Below are 18,915 nucleotides of genomic sequence, written 5' to 3'. Positions count from 1 at the left end.
AGTAACAAGTAATTCGAATGAGCAGGTTTCTGCTTAACTTAATGACTTCAAAACTAAGATCGATGAGCCTAATTAAAAAAAAGTGCAACACGTATCTGACTGGATAATTTATTGAATTTCTCTTCACGCTTCTGGTATTTGGCGGAAAATTGCCATGCTTTGTCGCTTCGACTTAGTTCCTCGTTGAATTTATCGATAGCTCCGTCACACTGGCATCCCTTAACACTTCCTGTTCTTGTTCTTCTGGTGCTGGGAATTTAACTCGCACAACTATGGCGGTAAGCAACAAAAATACCGCAAACATCAACCATACGAGTCTGCGCAGTATCAACTTGCGCTTCTCCTTTAAAGTTAGCTTGTTCCCATGGACACTAATATGTTGCTTAGATACGGTTGAGCAATCTTGTCGCAAAGGCCCATCCTCGAGAAGGACTTGCTCTTGGTCCGTGTTCATGGCCCTAAGCGGAATGTTATTGAGGCTAAGAAGAGACGACGAGCGGTAGATCCAGGACATGACAGGGTTTGTTGGATTTCTAAATTCTCGTAAGCTGTTCGTGTTTACTGAAAATAACGATGAGGTTCTGGAAAGCCAGGTAACGATGAGATCTGAGAATGAAATTTGGAAAATATCAGCATGAAAAAAATAATCAATCTCTTAGCTCTGCGAACCCTTAAACTCTTTCATTTTACTTCCACCTATGATCTAGAAGTCAATTCTCCCCATTGTTTGCTTCACATCTCCTATGATTTTAGCTCTGAGAATATGGTTTTCAATCAAACAATCAAATTAAGAAACACGGGAAATTGCCTCTTAATAGAAGGAAAGCTTCAAATAAGCGCGGCAGTTGTGACATGCACGACAAAGAGTTGGGATATAACAGAAGAGAGCGTGGATGATTTTAATAACAGCCTTTACACCTTATATTGAAATGCATATTCTCCACATTGTTCCCTGTACATTTCCGATGGTACCGATAGAGAGAATGTGTTTAACAATCAAGAGCTTTTCTTGTTGTTGTTGATCATTTCCTTTAGTCTCAAAGCCTTAATATTAGATTCAGCGGGAATACTGAGAGCAGGCATTAGATTCTGGTGACTCTTAGGGGTTAAAGGTTAAAGGATGGCGAAGAATGATGCATATTGCACCTGGTTCTAAAGGAACAAGCTTGCTTTCTTCGTATTCTTGTCCAGTTCCAGTGCTCCATTCGAGAGGTGACCTAAGTCGTTGTCGAGTCAACCTACGACGGGCCTGAGAAAGAAAGTAAAAAATGCGCCTTTGAGCAACCTCGTTCTTAGGGCCATTCTTGATTTTCAAGGTAAAAGACCTGGGAACGAAGTTAGCCTTTAGAATTGCATACAAGCACAAATGATAAATAATTTTTGTTTCTTCTCACCTTCCTAACATATAGTTCCCAATCTATCCTCCTGATTAAGGCAATGAATAAGAGACACTGGTGGAAAAGAAAATCATTATAATGATAAAAATTGTCAAATGGCGACAACATCTCTTGTGGTTTAGTTTATGTCAAATTGAACATTCCCTTGATGTGGAATGGGACATTTAAAGATGACATGTTGGCAGCATTCTACACATATATAAATGAGAGCTTTTGGTGAATTTCATCTGAGCTGACTTTGTAATATGCCGAATTTACTGTGTAAGTTTACCTGCAGACTGAGTCCAGTCGTAAGACCCCACCAGAAACCTACAGAATCAAGAAAAAAAAATGTTACGACAAAATTTGGAGAAAAAATTAAAGACTGTGGAACTATTATATACTCTTGATTGAGTAGGCCAGGTCAAACTTACCTTCAACTTCTTCTTCAAAGACGTAGAAGGCGAAACATGATCCCAGAGGAACGGAAACAAAGAAGTGGAAAAAGAAGTTAAGAAAAAGAGCGAGCTTTGCTCGACCAATACCTCGAATGATGCTGCAACATATGACCTAAAAAACAAATTAAATCAAAGTCTTTCAAAGACATACGCTCTAACTGTCACACCGAAGAACCCAACAGGGCGATTTAGTTTCGTGGCTGTGTTACAGACGGAATTGATATCGCTCGAAGCCCGACTTCTTACTTGACTGACCATAGAGCTGACCAACTCTCGACTCACAGACCTGTAGACTGAATGACCTATAGACAAACAGACACACAGAAAGACCACATGGACAGACAGACGGACAGTGAGAGACAGACAGACGGACATACTGGCAAACAAACAGACACAGACAGACGGCAAACAAACCGATGGCTGGCAGACAGACAGACCAGACAGAGATCGACAAACTATCGAACAGCCCGACTAATTGACCGATCGGCACAAAAAATTCTACAGAGAAATTGACTCCAAATTCCACTTAGCATGTAGAAATACCGCTTCGTTTCCCTTACTTGGAGACTTTGGAAAAATGAAAATCCCGTCATCGCTGGAGTAACTTTTCTAACAAAACTTGCGATCGCCCTAAAAAACCAAATGAAGAGCATATGCTTCGTTATAATCAAAGGATTTTCTCAGAAAACTTAGCTCCCTGACCAGTTGAAGTCAACTTAGACATATTTTTCTTTCTACGGAGAAATAATTCCAGTTTTCGGTCACAGAGTAACGATTCGACTCAACTACAATTGTATGGTAGACAAATCCATGCAGTAACTTAATATCAGCATACAAACCTGTCGTCTGTGAAGGCTTTCCCAAGATGTTCGTTTAGACCGTTAAGAAACACCGACATTACAATGGAAAAGCAACCTGGAAAGAGATGACGATGCAAAAATTCCCTAATACCCGGACTTTCGCTCTAACAAATTCACCTAGGAACCAACCTGAGAATGGTAATGTTACTGTAGCTGATGGAAATTTCCGTCTTACGTATTTGACTTATGCGGAAAATTAACAGAGGAAAAAAAAATGGTGAAATACTTTGCTATTAAATTTATCACGTTCCAAGATCTCTTAACCTTTTGAACCTTAAGAGCGGTGACAAACATCTAATTTCTCCTTACAATATCACCCCCAATTGACGCGTTAAGGTCACAAGAAGAAAGAAAATGATCAATAACTAATGAAGCTCTTGATTAGTAAACAAATTCTCCTTGTCAGCTTCTTAGGAAATGTATAGAGAACACTATGGAAAATATGCATAATAGGGTTAGGATGTAAAGGGCTAAGACCTCATCACATTCACGAGGAATGGGTACCAAGAGACCCAAGTACCTGACCCTATTTCAAGAGAAATGGACATGTTTGCATTCTTTTTGCACCAATTTCAATAAGATAATAATGAATAGGGGGGTGGTAAGTTTGTGCAGTGAATTTATCTTACCACACGCATCTGAGTGCATGGTAGGATGTGCGAATAGAATAGTTGTAACCTCTCAGACTAAGGCGGCAACTAAAATTCAAATATATACGTCAGCGGAATCCGTCAACGGGACGAAGAAATTATCGTATTAAAAAATGCTAATCGACGTGCCTATCCATCTGATTTACCAGAAAAATTTAAAGATACTTACAAACTGCCACCAAAGAAATGTTTAAAACATTTTTCGCTCTGGTGTGATTGCCTCTTCGCAATTCATTCGTGACTCTAACAGTAACAGCATGAGAAAAACCTATAGAAATCTGAAAGAAACGATTTCCCCCGTGTTAGAGAATCAAGTAAGACCAAAGGAGAAATTGACAATAGCAGACCTTTGAAAAGACCTATTACATGGAGAAACGTATTGTCATGGAAAGTCGCGATCTTTCCACTGGCTGAAATTTCGATTGTGGGTTGCTTTATCAAAGGATGCTGTTCTCAAGAGATATTTGTATTTCCTTCTGGCGTTGAAATACCGGTTTTTTTAAGACTGAAATGAAATCATTAAACGGCAGCGTTTTTTCCGCGATTATGGCTATATAACTCACTCACCATATATACAAAGCTTGAAAACTGCATTAATATACCATGAACCGCCAGTTGCTTTTGTCCAAGCGTTCCTGCAAGACACGAATAATGCGTAGACATTGGTACAATATGAGGGCAATGGTAGTAGACTTCTGCATAAGGTCTATCTATTGCAAGAAACTTACCTATGGAATATAGATGAAATGAAAAAATTCTGAGATTTTCTGTTTAGGGCAACATTTATTGTATTACAAATTTTAGAAACTGGATATTGTTTCCTTAGTGATGAAACCATACGCTTTGCTTACCAGTTCCGATTCAGTTAATTTTCGCTTTCAAAGTTAAATTAAGAAACACTCAAGATATACATATTTTCTTAATCGAGTAGTGTTGCATTGTTATTGAAATCTCGTGACCTTTTGAATTGTATAATTTGACCACTTCAAAAAAAAAGTGTTGTAACGCAACAGGATAAAATGGGCAATTTAGCTGCTGCATGAAACAATTTAATCTGTTAGCCCCTAAAACCGACTGACATTTAATTTCTCGTTAAAGCCTCACCCATGAGATATTGAGAACCAATCAGATTAAAAAATTTTTGATATCGAAGAATAATGATTATTTCATACATACTGAGATTCACACTGTGAAGGACTATCGTTCGTGTCTGTGATTAGACGATGTATTTTCACAGTCGTTTGCTTCCAAACTTTGAATTGAGATGTGAAGAAATCACAGTATGTATGAAATAAAATACGTACTGACTGAGCATCAGTAAGATACTTAGTATGTACGGAGTGCTCAGTACTGAATGAAATACTCATTATCTATATATGAACTCAAATAAATACTGACTGATATAAAATACATACTGACCCCCTCGTTCACTGCGCTCACTCGTTCGTTTGTTTTTTATGGTTTGCAACTTGTAAATGAAAAATCGTTCGTGCGCTCTTTCCATGGAATAATCTCTGTTTTTCCTCCTTTCGTACAATGAGGATACATACTTACCCATTAGAAAAATTCCCACAACAAAGCTCCACCATTCAACACATAGCATAAGCGTGCCTGGTGCAGCCAACATGGTGAACTTATTCCAATGTTGCAGGCTTTCTATCGTCCAGCCTTGTAATCAATAGTTGGAGGTTATAAAGCACGTTGAAATTCAAACAGAATGAGAAAAAAAAAAAAAAACTTTTCGCCCACGGATACATAATATTGGGTCTTACATATCGACGGGCATGTTCTTATTCTGCAGGTCCTCCTCTTCCCCTGGTACAATGACTTTAATAACAAGTTGTTCTCTGAAAATAATGTTAAGGACTCGGACAATTTCATAACAAATGACATACTACTAAGACAGTCGCTTTCTTACCTTCTGAAGGCCAGGTTCTGTGGTAAAGCTTAGAGAAAAAGAGGTAGAGAAACGAGGAGAGGCCGAGGAACAGACAGTGTGTAAGGCATGACGCTAGGGCCACGCCCCTAGAAGGAATGTAACACCAGCTATTTAGGAACTGCTGCATAAAGAATATGACCATCACTGAATTGAGCACAGCAATTTACATTAGGAGAAGGGTGATTTAGACCATTATTCATATAAATTAAGGCTTACAGGAAACCAATCTGTAATCCATGAATTAATACAGCATTGATCCCAACATGCATAATGTTTGCGGTAGCAACGGTGTAAATGACAGGCTTGAAAACACCCTGCAAAAATTAACGAAAGGAAAAAACGCTGGTATTACAGGAAGGTGACGCTCTCTAATGGAAAATTTTTGTTTTAAAAAGTTTTGGTTCTAATCATTTTAGCTCACCTGTATCTGGAGATATCTTTGAATTAAAACAAACGCAAAATCTGCCTGAAAATGAGTAAACAAATTATTTTTTTAAAATCCTATATTCAAGTAATATATCTTATCACTTTTTACCAATGAATTCGCGGTGTTCGTTTTTATCCCATTTTCTTCTTTTCTGTAGTCCTTTTTTCTCTTTGAGAAGAGATCTTTTAATGTCATTATGAAGCGGCCAAGAGCTTCAGGGTTTGGTGCCGTTAAAAAAAATTTAAAAATTATCTTCATTACTAATTAATCTATGAACGCACGTTGGTTTTGACTTGTTGAAAAACCATATAGCGCTCTGAACAGTTTTATTTAACGAGTGCGAATAGCATTGTCTCAAAATCTTTTCCAAAAAGAGACACGCTTTTTAGTAGTCTATAGTATGTGAACTCATAAACCATGGCCTGAGGGCCAATCAAAACTCGGGGATAGCAGCATACTACAACTAGCTTCCAACAATGATCATTGCCAACAATAAGGGCAGCGTTGAAGAAGAGTGTGGATAATTAGAAAAGTGATACTCACAACCAGAGCTGGAAACCAAACGAAAATAAACAGTTGCGAGAGTCTGCAACAGAAGGATAGATAGTTCAGTATCGTTTAATTTGGCTTGTCTGTTCCCAATTTATCAGCAGAATAACGGCCGCGATGTATCGCTGAAAATACGGGTTAACTTGCCAATAATTAATCTGTAATTGCTTATAGAGCAATTTTGAAATGAGTGTCGAAAGCAATCCGGAGTTCGCTCCGTGATTGGTTCAGGATATTCGCGCCACTTTCTCAGCCAATCAGATGTAAACTAAAACAACATTTTCCCGCGCTTTAGGTAGTTTAGTTGTTTTCACTTTGGGTTCTCATTGGCTCCTGAAGATATTTTCCTTTATTCATATTGGCCGAAAAGCCCTCAAACTGCGACTGGCTAGCTGTGCATGTATGCGTACAAGCACGCAAGTGTTTGAATTTAAAACACTTAACAAACAAAAAGATGAGAATCAGCTTAAGAACCTGACTATTTCTCTTTTCTGTTTGATTATCAGCAGCAGCAGTTCTGCATTAGTCCAAATGGCCCAAACAAACAGCACAGAAATCCCTAGAAGCCAAACTCCTCTCTGAAACGTTATCCCCACAAGTCGATAGCTTCTGTTCCGAAAAGCCTTCGTGCATAAAACTTCTAAAGCAGTGATCAAGCCAGAGCCGAGAAATGTTCCAGTAACTCCAATAAACGAAGTGAATAAAACTGTCGCTGCTAGTTCTTGTTCGCCTAATCTCCCCGCAAAGAGAAGGCTGATGGTAAATAAGGTATTATGCAAGACATTTGTGAGAATTGGCAGCCATGATAGGCTTATCAACTGCTTAAGTTCTCGTCTGGTTTCCGAAGATAAGATTCTGCTAAATAAATGGCTGGTGACGAAAACTTTGGAATGTTTATCTGGAGCCATTGATCTCCTTCTGATTGGAGACGCCGTGTTACAAACTGAGTGCAACAAGAGAGCTCAGGTATTTACCTGAGAAACAGAAGAGAGCCAACGTTAAAGTCGAAAGAGCAAGAAAATATATAAAATATTCATGAATAAATTAAAAGCAGCTGTTCATTATGGAATAAAACTTTCTTCTTGTTTTGACTCGCTGAAAAATGTAGCCATTCTTTCTCGAAAGCGTTGATGTAGTAATATTAGTGAACACTATTTAATTTAGATGTGAAACATGACAAACTTTTAGTAGGCTTGTGAACTTCATTGATTCAGTTCGTTGAGAAAATTAATTCGGTTAAACAGAGACATTATGCCGAAACACGGGAACTTTACACTTGGTTTACTGTAGGGTTTTGTCAGTGATCTCACTTTGGTTTAACTTATTCGGATACTGTCCCGCATATTAATTGGCCAAGGAAATAATATGTTTATTTTGTCTTTGTTTTTGAAGCGAAAACAAGATTGTTAGTTGCTGAAAAAAATTTAGAGGCCGGCTCCCTCCTGTAACCAAAATTTATCCTGGTAATCAGTTGCAGCCAGCTCCTATTATTTCGGGAAGAAATGTCAAAAGTTTGTTTTGACGGACTTGCTCGCCTTATAATTGATGAAAACAGAAATCTTACCTTACTAAGGCGTATTCCAACCACGACAACGCAGAACGCGGTGATATGTCAACATTGATTGCAGGGTAGGGGCTAGACAAACAGAGCGAATAACAGCTGTTGAATAAACTCGGCTTTGTTGTTGATAATTCAGGTATTTTCACTTAGAACACCTTTCAGGTATTTAGTCATTGGCTTTTGATGGACCAAAATGGTTTTGAGTAATATGAATAAATAATGAGCTTCCTTGATATAATTTTATTTGCATTTGCACCTCTTTTTTCCCACAATACTTCTAAACTTTCATTTATCCCTTTACTTAAAAAAGTGTTTCCTCGTATAGAAAGCCATATAATCTTTTCTTCACCAAGAGATTCAAAGATCACAAGGAAAATAAAGAAAAAAATGGTGCTTGTACTCTAACACCCAAGAAAAACTTCATGAAATTATCATGAACTCCAGCTGTTGGCTTAATTGTTGGCCTGTTGATTGTAGTAATGTACGTATTTATGTAAAGTTACACTTTTCGTCACTTATTTATTCATTTCGGCAGGATGAGAGGGAGATCTTGCGAATGCGCATTTACGCCTGTAATCATTATAGTCAGCTGAACTTTAAGCCCAGTCTCATTGTTGTGTAATCGACATCACATGTCCATCAATCACCTGCGTTGTCATGGCGGGTGAATGTTCTAAACATCGCTTGAAATTTGTCGGTTTTCTTCTGTTCTGAGATAAAAATCACGTCGTTTCTTCATCTTGATTTATAGAAGAAGAGATTTCATCCCGAACTTTTCTTCGCGAAAAAGAATATTTAGGTCGAAATTCAAACGAAAGCAGATTGGAGAAGAGTGATACGATGGAGTCTCCCCAAAGCGGTAGTCAGGTTTCAATGTCGGAGACTGCTTCAGTTGCAGGGACAGTTAGCTCTGAGAGTTCCGTGGGTAGGACACCTAGTGTGTCTGCGACACCAGAGAGTATTCCCGCTTCTACACCAGCTCCTGTTCCTCAACCAAAATCCCAGCCGCCTAAACGACGTGGCAAAGGTAGATACCGTACTTACAAGTTTGTTTGAATTGAGCTACGTATGTTTAGAATAAGCTTTTGTAATTTTAATGTTTTTTCTTATCTCCACTTTCAAGAAGTTTCATTTGCATTCTTCTTTAACATAAGTTCGTTGTCTTACACAGAAACCATTTGGTTTTATCAGGTTGATCTGATTTCAACGGTTGTCATGCATCAGATGACCACTAAATGGCAAAATTCTCATATTTACAGTCATAAGTTTAATCTTAATACTTGGGAGTACATAAGATTCATCAGGTCATTCATCCCATGTTAACGTTTTGAATTTCAAGAAGTACCTTGAAGTTCTGTGTAATCCACATCAGCATTTGGTGGTTACTTTGGATAATTTTGATGGGTGATGTCCAATTAACAACAAATCATTAGCCATTTACACCCTAACATCAATATGCATATTCTCCATACTGGCTATGCATATGTTCTATACATTTCTTAAGTTGCCAGCAAGGAGAATTTGTATAACAATCCAGAGCTTCTTTGGTTGGTGATCGTTTCCTTTATTCTCATAACCTGAATGTCTGATTCAGGAGTAACATTATAAGGAGAAATTAGATACTATTCCCACTAAGAGGTCAAAGGGTTATTTAGTGAGTTACAAGTTGAAGTCCCTTGATAAGGTACTGTTCACATGGTATGTGGTGGTGTTACCTATCATGTAAAAGTGATCAAGATGAAATGATTACCTCACCTACTTTGGCTTCCCCATCTCCATGTATACTTGCTTGAAATTTTTCTGTCACACTTATATTGATATCAAGTCTTTATCATGGTTTACATGCCTCATTATATCCATTTTAAGATCACTTGTGATCCTTGCCATCTGATTGGCTCTCACCCATGTGTTTTATTCACAAATTGCACCATTTTATACTCTAAATGGCATCTTTTTCCCAGCCAATGAGACAGCTTTACTAAAAAACAACAACCAATCAAATTTTAAGGCTTTTTCTTAAAGAAAACAATCAAATCAAATTGTAGGAAAATGAGAGACAACTTTGTAACTTTTTACAAATCAGCTCAGTGTACTGGGTCAATAAAATACAAGTACAGACTTAAAAACTTGTATCAAACCTTAACACCCTAACATCAATATGCATATTCTCTATACATTTCCAAAGGTGCTGACAAGGACAAATTGTTTAAAAATCAAGAGCTTCTTTAGTCGGTGATCATTTCTTTTATTCTCATGACCTAAATGTTTCATTAAGGGATGACTTTCCAAGGAGAAATTAGATGCTAGTCACCCTCAGGGATTAAAGGGTTAAGAGACAGAATTTTGCAATTTCAAAATGGATGTAATAAAGTACTGATTGAGCTTTGAGTTAGTTGCACAATTTTTTAATCTGAAATCATGCTTGTGATTTTGAAATCACATGTATGATTTCAGACAAAATTAATCTCCACTCAGTTCAATTACCATTATTAACCATAACAGCAGACTTTTTCATTGTTTCTCTCTTGATATGTTAAAATATAATAGTCACTAATTCATTGTTTTCATCTACCTTGCTCAGCTCCAGAGTTGCCTGTCTACGAAAGAAGAAATTGGCTCATTCATCTACATTACATCAGAAAGGAATTTGAAGCCTGCAAGGTGGGAAACATTCTTTCATGAGTTGTACATTTTGATTGACTTGAACTGAAAGAAAATTCATTTTTTGTTTCAAGTCTCATTGTGTTTTGTTGTAGGCTCTGATAAAAGAACAGCTTGCTGAAACTCAAGGAATGTGTGAATATGCTTTGTATGTGAAAGGTAATACTCATGTTTTTTTGACATAGATTAAATTATCTGAGTTAACTCCTGCCAACAAGCTATATATTTGGGAGTCTATTTTTCACTTAATTTGCTTTTAGCAAGATTGTACATGTAACTGTCAAATGGCATTTTGTATCACTAGTACACAGGGATAATTTTAAAGTTAATTGCATAATCAGTGTGATTCTTTAACCTTTAACACCCTATCATAAGTATCCATACTCTCCATACCTTTCTCTATAAATTTCCTTTTGTACAGTCAAACCCGATTATCCGGACTTCTTCTCTGGTCCCGTTTTTCATGAATATTAATGACCTTAGATGTTAAAAACTTTAGGAGGTAAAAAAATTCAGAAATTATGTTAAAAGTCAGGAAAATTGCATTTAAAACAGCGCATTACATGCTCCGCTTTTGAAAGATCGAGCGCTCGGAGACAAAAAGAGACAAGAAGCATTCTAATGCATTCGGATGAATTTTGATTGGTTCAGTATTGTTTTGTTGCTATGGGAATGTCATGCTTGATCAGTTCAATGAGCGTGGGTTATGTAAACACACGAGATGATCATAACTCAAAACGACAACATGTCTACGAAGCGAAAGCGATCTGTTGAAGCAAACTTTTAGAATTAAAAATGTGTTATCTTTATTTCTTTTGTTTACATTGTCTCATTAATATACATATTTTCGATTATCCGGACTCTCAATTATCCGGACTATTTACCCTAGTCCCACTGAGTCCAGATAATCGAGGTTTGACTGTACTGACAAGGAGAATTTGTTTTAAAATCAGACATTCATGGGATGGAGATCATCTCTGTTATTCTTGTGATCTCAATGAATGATTCAGCAGCATTACTGCAAGGAGAAACTAGCTGCTGGTTTAAGTGTTTTCTTGTATTTCTTATCACACTTAATCTACTTTTTTCCTGTTTCAGTCAGTTTTTTTAGAGCTTTCAGTTATTTTATGTTGTGATTGTGAGTCAGCTATATGATCATTTGCATGCTGAATTTGAGTTAACTTTAGCCTAACCCACAATATTAAACACTACGTTGAGATAAAATTTTAATTTAACATCTTTCTTTAGGCATCTGATATCCATGTGGTAGGCTAAAGGTAGCTAAAATTTCAACATTGACTAGGTAACATGTAGTCTGATCGCCATAAAATAGGATTAAGTGATAAAAATCATGGGAATTTAGCATTGGACATTCTACAAGGTGCCTCTTTTTGTCCGGTGCTTCTAGGTCAAATTTAAATTTAATTTTAAGGTTGTGTGCTAAGTTAAAATGGAAATTTATGGGATAAATGATGCAAAGTTAAACAGGATTCCATTTTTTCCCTTGGCTGATTCAAGGTTATGAATATGATACAGTGTAAAAAATGTTGCTGACTGTCAGAATCTCATTTACTGTACTCGATATTTTTTATAAAGAGGAAAGACATAATGGGAGAATCTTAATTGTGCTGTGGACAAATTTTTTGCCTCTTTTTCAGCATTAATTCTTCGTCAAGAGGGTCAAATCCAGGAATCATTGGATCTCTTCCAGAGGACTGTTCAAATCAATCCTCAGAGTGCTGACAACCTCAAACAAGTTGCAAGATCTCTGTGAGAGTTTATTTTTTACTTGGCCAAAGAGTAGATCAGCTTCATTGCTGCATGTGTTACCTTTGTAGAAAGATCTGCTTACCATAGCTACTTTTACAGATGTCATCACTGTAGCAAACACACTGGCAAATTTCAAAACAGTTACACGAACTATACAATTTATTTGTAACCAGTGGTTACTGAAACATGATTAAATTAAATTACACTACAGCCAACTACCAACAACAATAATTAAAATCACAAAGTAAAACACCAAACAGCAAAAGATGATGCAAAATGTACCTGACGGTTTGGATAGAAGGGGTACACGAGATGCAGCTACAAACTACAAACTGCACTACAAACTGCGTAACATTACTGTTCTTTTTGTGTGACAATTTCAATATGTGTCTACTGACATGAGGGGACTGAAGCCTAATTTGTAGATAAACCACTGGCCCTTAAATTTGTTGTAACAAAGATGTTTTGGTAATTTCAATTTTTTTTCAGTTTTCTTCTTGCTCGCCACAAGGCTGCTCTTGAAGTGTTCAATGAAGCTGCAAAACTTAGCACCAAGGACTGGGTAGGCTGAGAAACATTTTTCTTGTTACCCAATTTTTGAATAGAGAGATAAAAAATCTTGGCAAGAGAAAACTTAAAGTAATTTTTAAAATTTCTCTTATATACAGGAAATTTATCATAACCAAGGTGAGTGCTTTAAGATTGAGCTTTGAGTCCAGCAAGTCCACTAGTAAACTCCTGTACAGGTATTTTTTTCATTAGAGCCACTATACTTTCTGTTCCGTCAACCAAATGACCAAAGATACCAACGCAGGAGAAGAACAGTATTTACATTAAAATACAGAGAAACTATGATGGCACTCAGCCTTACAAGTGTTCAAAACAAACTGAAAACTTACCAGAACTTCTTGACTGCCTTGTTATTGACATACATTTTGTCAAATAACTGGTTAGTAATTACAATAACTGGTTAGCATGGTTGTTTCTGCACAACTGAAACTTTTAACCATGTTATGAGACTTTAAATTATACATTTTATGTAACAAGCATTCCAATAACTATTGCGTTATCTAAATTCAAACAGAGTGTGCCTGTACAACATTCAGTAACCAGTGCATGCATTTCACCAATCAATTTCATGTAATTAGAATGAACTGAATGTTCAGGGAAACACTTTCCCACTTTCAGGTGTTTGCTATGTCTACATGAAAGATTTTGAAAAGGTTAGTTCAAATAAAATAGTATTTTATTGGCAAAATATTTACAATTAGAATTTGATTATGACTGAAATCATATCTACTCATAGAAAAAGCCAAAAAAAAATTAATTTTTTTTAAAATTCAGTTTCCATGCATCATGTAGTTAACAGCTTATCACAATGTATATCATGGATATTGTGAATGTAATCCTAGGCAAAAGATTGTCTGACGCATGCCTTGCAGTATCACCGTCATGATGCATCTTTCATACAGCTAGGAAAAGTTTTACTCTTAGAGGGAGAAACAGAATCTGCCATTGATATTTTCAAGAAAGCAATAGAGTGAGTACTTCTTAACATAGAGTAGCTCTTTTCTCACAAGATCTCATTAGTAATAGTACTGACTACCAAACATTCTTATAATTTGCTATCTCTTAGAATTTGGCATTGATCAAGTGATAATTCCCTAGTTTATATTTTCTTTTACTGTCATCACTTGTATGCTTGACATTGCATTGATGTTGTATTGAAACAGTGTTTTCATTTTTATTTTTAACATATTTGTGATGAATCATTTAACCCTATACTCTCCTAAGACTGTCTCAGGTTAACCCTACTTTCTCCTTGCAGGATCACCCTCAAATTAAATCTAAAGGTCATGAGAATAAAGGAAGTGATCACCAATTTAAGAAGCTCTTGATTGCTAAACAAATTCTCCTTGCCAGCACCTCAGGAGTTCATAGAGCACTGTAGGGATAATGTGTATACTGATGTTGAGGTGTCAGAGGTTGAAATAGTTTGTTTCCTTGATTTGCTTGGCTGCACTGTAGTAAATTCTCTTGTTTATTCTTTTTCTCAGATTCTCACCTGAAAATCCAGATCTCATGACAACACTTGGACTGCTCTACCTAGAGGTAAAATGACCCCTTAACTCCCAAGATCTGATTGTTAATTCTCTCCTCTAGCTGCTACAAATTTCCTTGTAAATTAGTTACAAGATTTTGATGTTAGATCAAGATGACAACTTTTACTTGATAAGTATGAGTATTCTCATTACTTGTTCGCTGGATAATATATGGATGCTATAGGGAGAAGTTACAAGTTAATCATTACTGAGAGCTTAAGGGTTCAGCAAAAATTTCTCGTGTAAAATCAGTGGACCTTTTTTGAAGGTTAAATCAATTATCCTTTTTTTTCCTTGTTGCGTAAAGCGCATCCACATTTCTCTTCTATCACACTTTATCTTGCAGCTTGGTCAGACGTCAAAAGCTTTTGAGCATCTTGGCAATGCATTAACGTATGATCCAAGCAATGTAAAGGTGAGATTTTGGCACTCTCTTCCTTCCTTATGTGCCATGTACGTGGAATTAATTTTTTTCTATTGGCACAATCCTTTAAATTAAATATACCACAAGAATCAGTGATAGCAAAATGTTATATGTGTGCGTTTTAATGGAGAAGGTAACATAGTAAGTTAGTATTATTAACGAGTTGATAACGTAAGTCGGCCACCGTAGAGTTTCAAAGCTGACGTTTCGAGCGTTAGCCCTTCGTTAGAGCAAATTTCGCCCTTTCGTACTTTGTCCTTCGCTCCAATGAAAGGCTAATGCTCGAAAAGTCATCTTTGAAACTCTTTACGGTGGTTTATATATGTTATCGACTCGCTGGTTATACTTAATTACCCTGTTACACTCTCCCACCGACGCAGCATATAGTTTCTTTAGAAACTAACCCCTTTATTCATTTGTAATGGACAAGTTTTAACTCGTATGGTTTCTAATGCACACTTCTCCTGTAATTATTTAACTGTGCTTTCGTGTTTTATTGCCAGGCTATCTTGGCAGCTGGTTCTATGATTCAGTCACACGGTGACTATGATGTGGCACTGACCAAATACAGAATAGCAGCCGCAGCTACGCCTGAATCACCTCACTTGTGGAACAACATCGGCATGTGCTTCTTTGGAAAAAAGAAATATGTCGCAGTAAGTTGATTAACAAGCAAATTTTATAGTTTAGGCGTCTAATCGACCAGAATTGGGTTTGAAGATTTTCAAAGCGTATTAAATATTTGTAAGAGTTTCCTGAACATATGATATATTCGTTTTTGTTTTGTTTTGTCTTTTTGGTTACGTTGATTGGAGCAGATTTTCAATTGAGTACCCGAAGTAACATGGGTTTGCTTTGTTTTTTTTTGTTTTGCTCTGTGATTGGTCCTGAAAAGGCGAGCTTTCTTTCCAATCAATAAGATTTAAGTCTAAAACCGATAGCGACCTGGTTGATCGCGTTTTTCAGCGCTACAAGAAGTCTGCTTGTTTGTTCTCTGAATTCCAATTGGCTCATTGCGATAATTTCCCTTCCTCTGGCTGGTTGTTGTAAACAATTTGGTATTAGTTTTACGAAAGTCAATCGAAATGCGCTCAGTGTCATTCAATAGTAAGTAAAAGGTTTGGAGAATTTCATTTGAGCGATCATACTTCACTGTGCTACGCAAATGGTCGCACACACTTGCCACACTCTTACCCAATCAGATGCAAGACTAGTACCAGTCACAACTTGGTTGCTTGTCTTTTTCCCGCCCTTTTACCCCCAATTCCCCCGGTTCCCTTGATGTTGGCTGTTGTTCAAATTAAGTGCGGTGATTAATTGGTTTAGCTTTCGACATTCAATCGAAAAGCTCTCAAAGATGCGAAGAAATATTTAAAACTGCTACTTCCAGGCCTCTTACTCATTTTGGTTTCCTCAGGCCATCAGCTGTCTCAAAAGAGCTACATACATGGCACCGTTTGATTGGAAAATCCTTTATAACTTGGGAATCATTCACCTTACCATGCAACAGTATCCTTTACACTTCACTGACAAGATCGCTAAACAAGGAAGTATTCGTTTACTCTCCTAAAGGGTTTGTTTAAATCATTGTGATCGACAGTTCTTTGCAGGTCCGATTTATTTCATTTAATTCTTTCATTTTAACTCTTTCACTCTCAAAATCTTATAATTAATTCTCCTTACTGTCTGCCATACAATTTTTATGATGTTAGTTTAGAGAATGTGGTATGGGATGTTCTAATAATACCGTAATTGGCATTTTTCTTTATTAACATCATTTGTTTGCTTTAGATTGTATGAATATTGTGAGGAGAAATTCTGTCTTGGTCACTCATGGGAGTACGCGGTAACTTTTCGCAGTTGCCGCGAGCTGGAATTTTGCGCGCGAATTCTTTTGCGTCGACGAAGTAATCACTAACGCAAGCGTACTAGAGTTATTTCCTTAATGTCTATCAGATACGCGTCTGCCTTTCACTTCCTTAGTGCAGCAATTACCCTCAAACCGAAGCACGGTCACCTCTTTATGTTACTTGCAAGTGAGTGTCGCTGTTCTTATCACACGTGAGTTTCATAAAACTTTCTGTTCTATTTGTTTGATATGTTTATCAATGTTGTCCGTCATATGTATCTTATTTCAGTTGCCCTGACACACCTGGAGGATCACGAGAATGCTAGACATGCATACGAACAGGCAGCAAACTTAGACAAGTGAGAATATCAATAGAATTATACTCAAATTTTACAAAAAAAATAAAAAACAAGCGTGTTTCCTCCATTCGGCCCAGGTTACTGATCGAAATTAGAGGAAAAGGTTAAGTCTCTACTGGAGCCAAGGAGCCCACTCAGCCGTAGATTATCCCGGTTTCTTTAGCATGAATTGACACGGAATATCACTACCCCCCTCTGGATAGGATGACGAAAAAATTCGTACACAGCTAGCTCGAGTAACAAGGAACTAATTGTACTAGTTGGTACAGCAGGATTCACTTGCGTATACGTTTATCGATGAAGAATGATAATTGGTTTTTTAATTTTGGTGACACTTGATGATAATCCTTTGACTGTTGAATTTTTTTATTTTTATTTTTATTTCAGCTCTGATCCTTCTATAAACTTGAACTTCTCGATCTTCCTGTATAATACAGGCGAGAAGAAAGACGCTGCGAAACAATTTAACATTTACGAGAGAAAAATGGAATCCTACCGATTAGCTAAAGGTGTCGAGATTGACGCAGAGGTGAATTTGCCATCTCATATCGTTTAACCCGTTTGCATTCTCCATACTGTTCTCCGTATACATTTCCCAAGGATCTGCCAAGGAGAAATTGTTTAACAATCAAAAGCCACTATAAAAAGATATTATAACAGTCGCAGCACGTCCTGGCAATTCTGCCCTCTCTGTGGAAATAGACTGCTTTTTTTCGTCATAGCTTTCCTACTTTGTATTTACGTGATTTTCAATTTCTTCATGCTTGCTGTTACATTCTTTCCTTTATTGTAACCAACAGCTTGTGGACGTAGCCAATAAGCTCGGTCCAGCTTTACAAGTCGGAGAGAACCTAGTCTGGGAAGGAAGTGACGCTGGCCAGTCATCACGGGCGGGTTCCAGAGATCCCTCAGCGCCAGAGTCAGTGGCGAGCAGTAGCTCGTCTTTTCAAGAGGATGGCTCTTTTGTGTGAACTTTTTAACGATACAACATGGTGTAATGCTCGTTGCAGAGTTCCCCAATATCCCATTTTGGTGCTTGCTGAACTGAAACTTTGTAGAATAAACTGTGTTAATTGCATGTGAATAATACTTTTTACAGAAGTTACTATGATCTACCGACTATGCGTTTTAGTAGATTTTGATCTTTAAGCGCGGGTATGTCGTATTTTCCCGCATTTTCTGCGTTCAAACCCCGACACCTTCAAAGATCTTTTTCAGGAGGGTACACTTGCTGCTTTTTCTGCCTTTTTCGTACCACTGCCTGCGGTCGTAATCCAGGGTAAGGCTTAGACGACACGAGATTTGCACTCTGCAAGGGACTCTTTGTCCAAAATACACTTTTACGTTTGCTGAGACCGTTACAATAGAACCGACCAACTTCAAGTAAAGTTCACTCTGCCTGAGAACAAAATTCATCCAATTTCAAATTCAAAGATTGCAGTATGTTCATAATAAAGGATTTTAGTTAAATTAGTCGCTCTGTGGTAAGCTTTTCTCGTTGGTTGTATCTCGCTTTACATTAATTCAAAATGTACGGCACAGCCGTCGTACCAACTATTAGCTTACTAGGTATTCTTTATATATGTTATTTATCTTGTAATGATATGTTAATAATGTGATAATATAATGCCATAATTAAGATCAGTATTCTTTTGGTATTGTAGCCTTGATCGTTGACGGGTGGATCAGTACTACCGGTACAGATTTGAAAAAACTTTCGAGGAAGGCGAGTCTGCCATGATATGCCATTTACAATTTATCAAAAATGCAATTTTCAACTGAGTGTCGTAAGTTATCCGAAATTGCTTTGGTTTTCTTCACCCCACTCTGACATTAGTCCTTGAAACTCGCGCCACTTTCTCAACCAATCAGATTCAGAACTCAAACCATGCGTAACTCGGTAGACCGCGTTTTCCCGCGCTTTAAGGGA

At 37.2% G+C, this 18,915-nt stretch overlaps 2 protein-coding genes across 2 annotated transcripts; one reads left to right on the top strand and one right to left on the bottom strand.

Annotated features, from left to right (window-relative positions):
• Positions 1 to 106: 106 nt before the first annotated feature.
• Positions 107 to 7,892, bottom strand: LOC131794207 (multidrug and toxin extrusion protein 2). Its single transcript, XM_059111726.2, has 16 exons — positions 7,824 to 7,892; positions 6,734 to 7,233; positions 6,254 to 6,296; positions 5,705 to 5,749; positions 5,500 to 5,597; positions 5,263 to 5,369; positions 4,899 to 5,012; positions 3,912 to 3,979; positions 3,514 to 3,622; positions 2,674 to 2,749; positions 2,395 to 2,464; positions 1,811 to 1,946; positions 1,669 to 1,706; positions 1,395 to 1,451; positions 1,147 to 1,249; positions 107 to 606 (listed from the first exon to the last, which is right to left on the bottom strand). The coding sequence occupies exons 2-16, from the start codon at positions 7,165 to 7,167 to the stop codon at positions 173 to 175; spliced, it is 1,932 nt and encodes a 643-aa protein (XP_058967709.2). The 5' UTR covers positions 7,168 to 7,233; positions 7,824 to 7,892; the 3' UTR covers positions 107 to 172.
• Positions 7,893 to 8,471: 579 nt separating this feature from the next.
• On the top strand, positions 8,472 to 18,632 carry LOC131794182 (Bardet-Biedl syndrome 4 protein). Its single transcript, XM_059111703.2, has 16 exons — positions 8,472 to 8,847; positions 10,402 to 10,481; positions 10,577 to 10,640; positions 12,140 to 12,251; positions 12,741 to 12,813; positions 12,920 to 12,938; positions 13,440 to 13,474; positions 13,664 to 13,791; positions 14,309 to 14,363; positions 14,700 to 14,768; positions 15,281 to 15,433; positions 16,195 to 16,286; positions 16,734 to 16,813; positions 16,916 to 16,985; positions 17,373 to 17,514; positions 17,786 to 18,632. Exons 1-16 carry the CDS (start codon positions 8,661 to 8,663, stop codon positions 17,954 to 17,956), a joined length of 1,530 nt encoding a protein of 509 aa, XP_058967686.2. The 5' UTR covers positions 8,472 to 8,660; the 3' UTR covers positions 17,957 to 18,632.
• Positions 18,633 to 18,915: the final 283 nt, after the last annotated feature.

Source organism: Pocillopora verrucosa, chromosome 3, assembly GCF_036669915.1.
Source record: "Pocillopora verrucosa isolate sample1 chromosome 3, ASM3666991v2, whole genome shotgun sequence".
Classification (NCBI taxonomy): Eukaryota; Metazoa; Cnidaria; class Anthozoa; order Scleractinia; family Pocilloporidae; genus Pocillopora; species Pocillopora verrucosa.
Note: the sequence above shows the minus strand (reverse complement) of the source record. Positions and strands in the feature narration are given on the sequence as shown.

Excerpts from the sequence above, each read along its gene's own strand:
- LOC131794207 (XM_059111726.2), bottom strand. The coding sequence starts at position 7,167 with ATGGCTCCAGATAAACATTCCAAAGTTTTCGTCACCAGCCATTTATTT. Across the intron at positions 5,013-5,262 it reads CAGAACCTGGCCTTCAGAAG|GCTGGACGATAGAAAGCCTG; the intron begins GTAAGAAAGCGA and ends ATTGATTACAAG. Across the intron at positions 1,452-1,668 it reads CGACTGGACTCAGTCTGCAG|TGTCTCTTATTCATTGCCTT; the intron begins GTAAACTTACAC and ends CTTTTCCACCAG.
- LOC131794182 (XM_059111703.2), top strand. The coding sequence starts at position 8,661 with ATGGAGTCTCCCCAAAGCGGTAGTCAGGTTTCAATGTCGGAGACTGCT. Across the intron at positions 13,792-14,308 it reads ATTTTCAAGAAAGCAATAGA|ATTCTCACCTGAAAATCCAG; the intron begins GTGAGTACTTCT and ends TCTTTTTCTCAG. Across the intron at positions 16,986-17,372 it reads CAGGCAGCAAACTTAGACAA|CTCTGATCCTTCTATAAACT; the intron begins GTGAGAATATCA and ends TTTTTATTTCAG.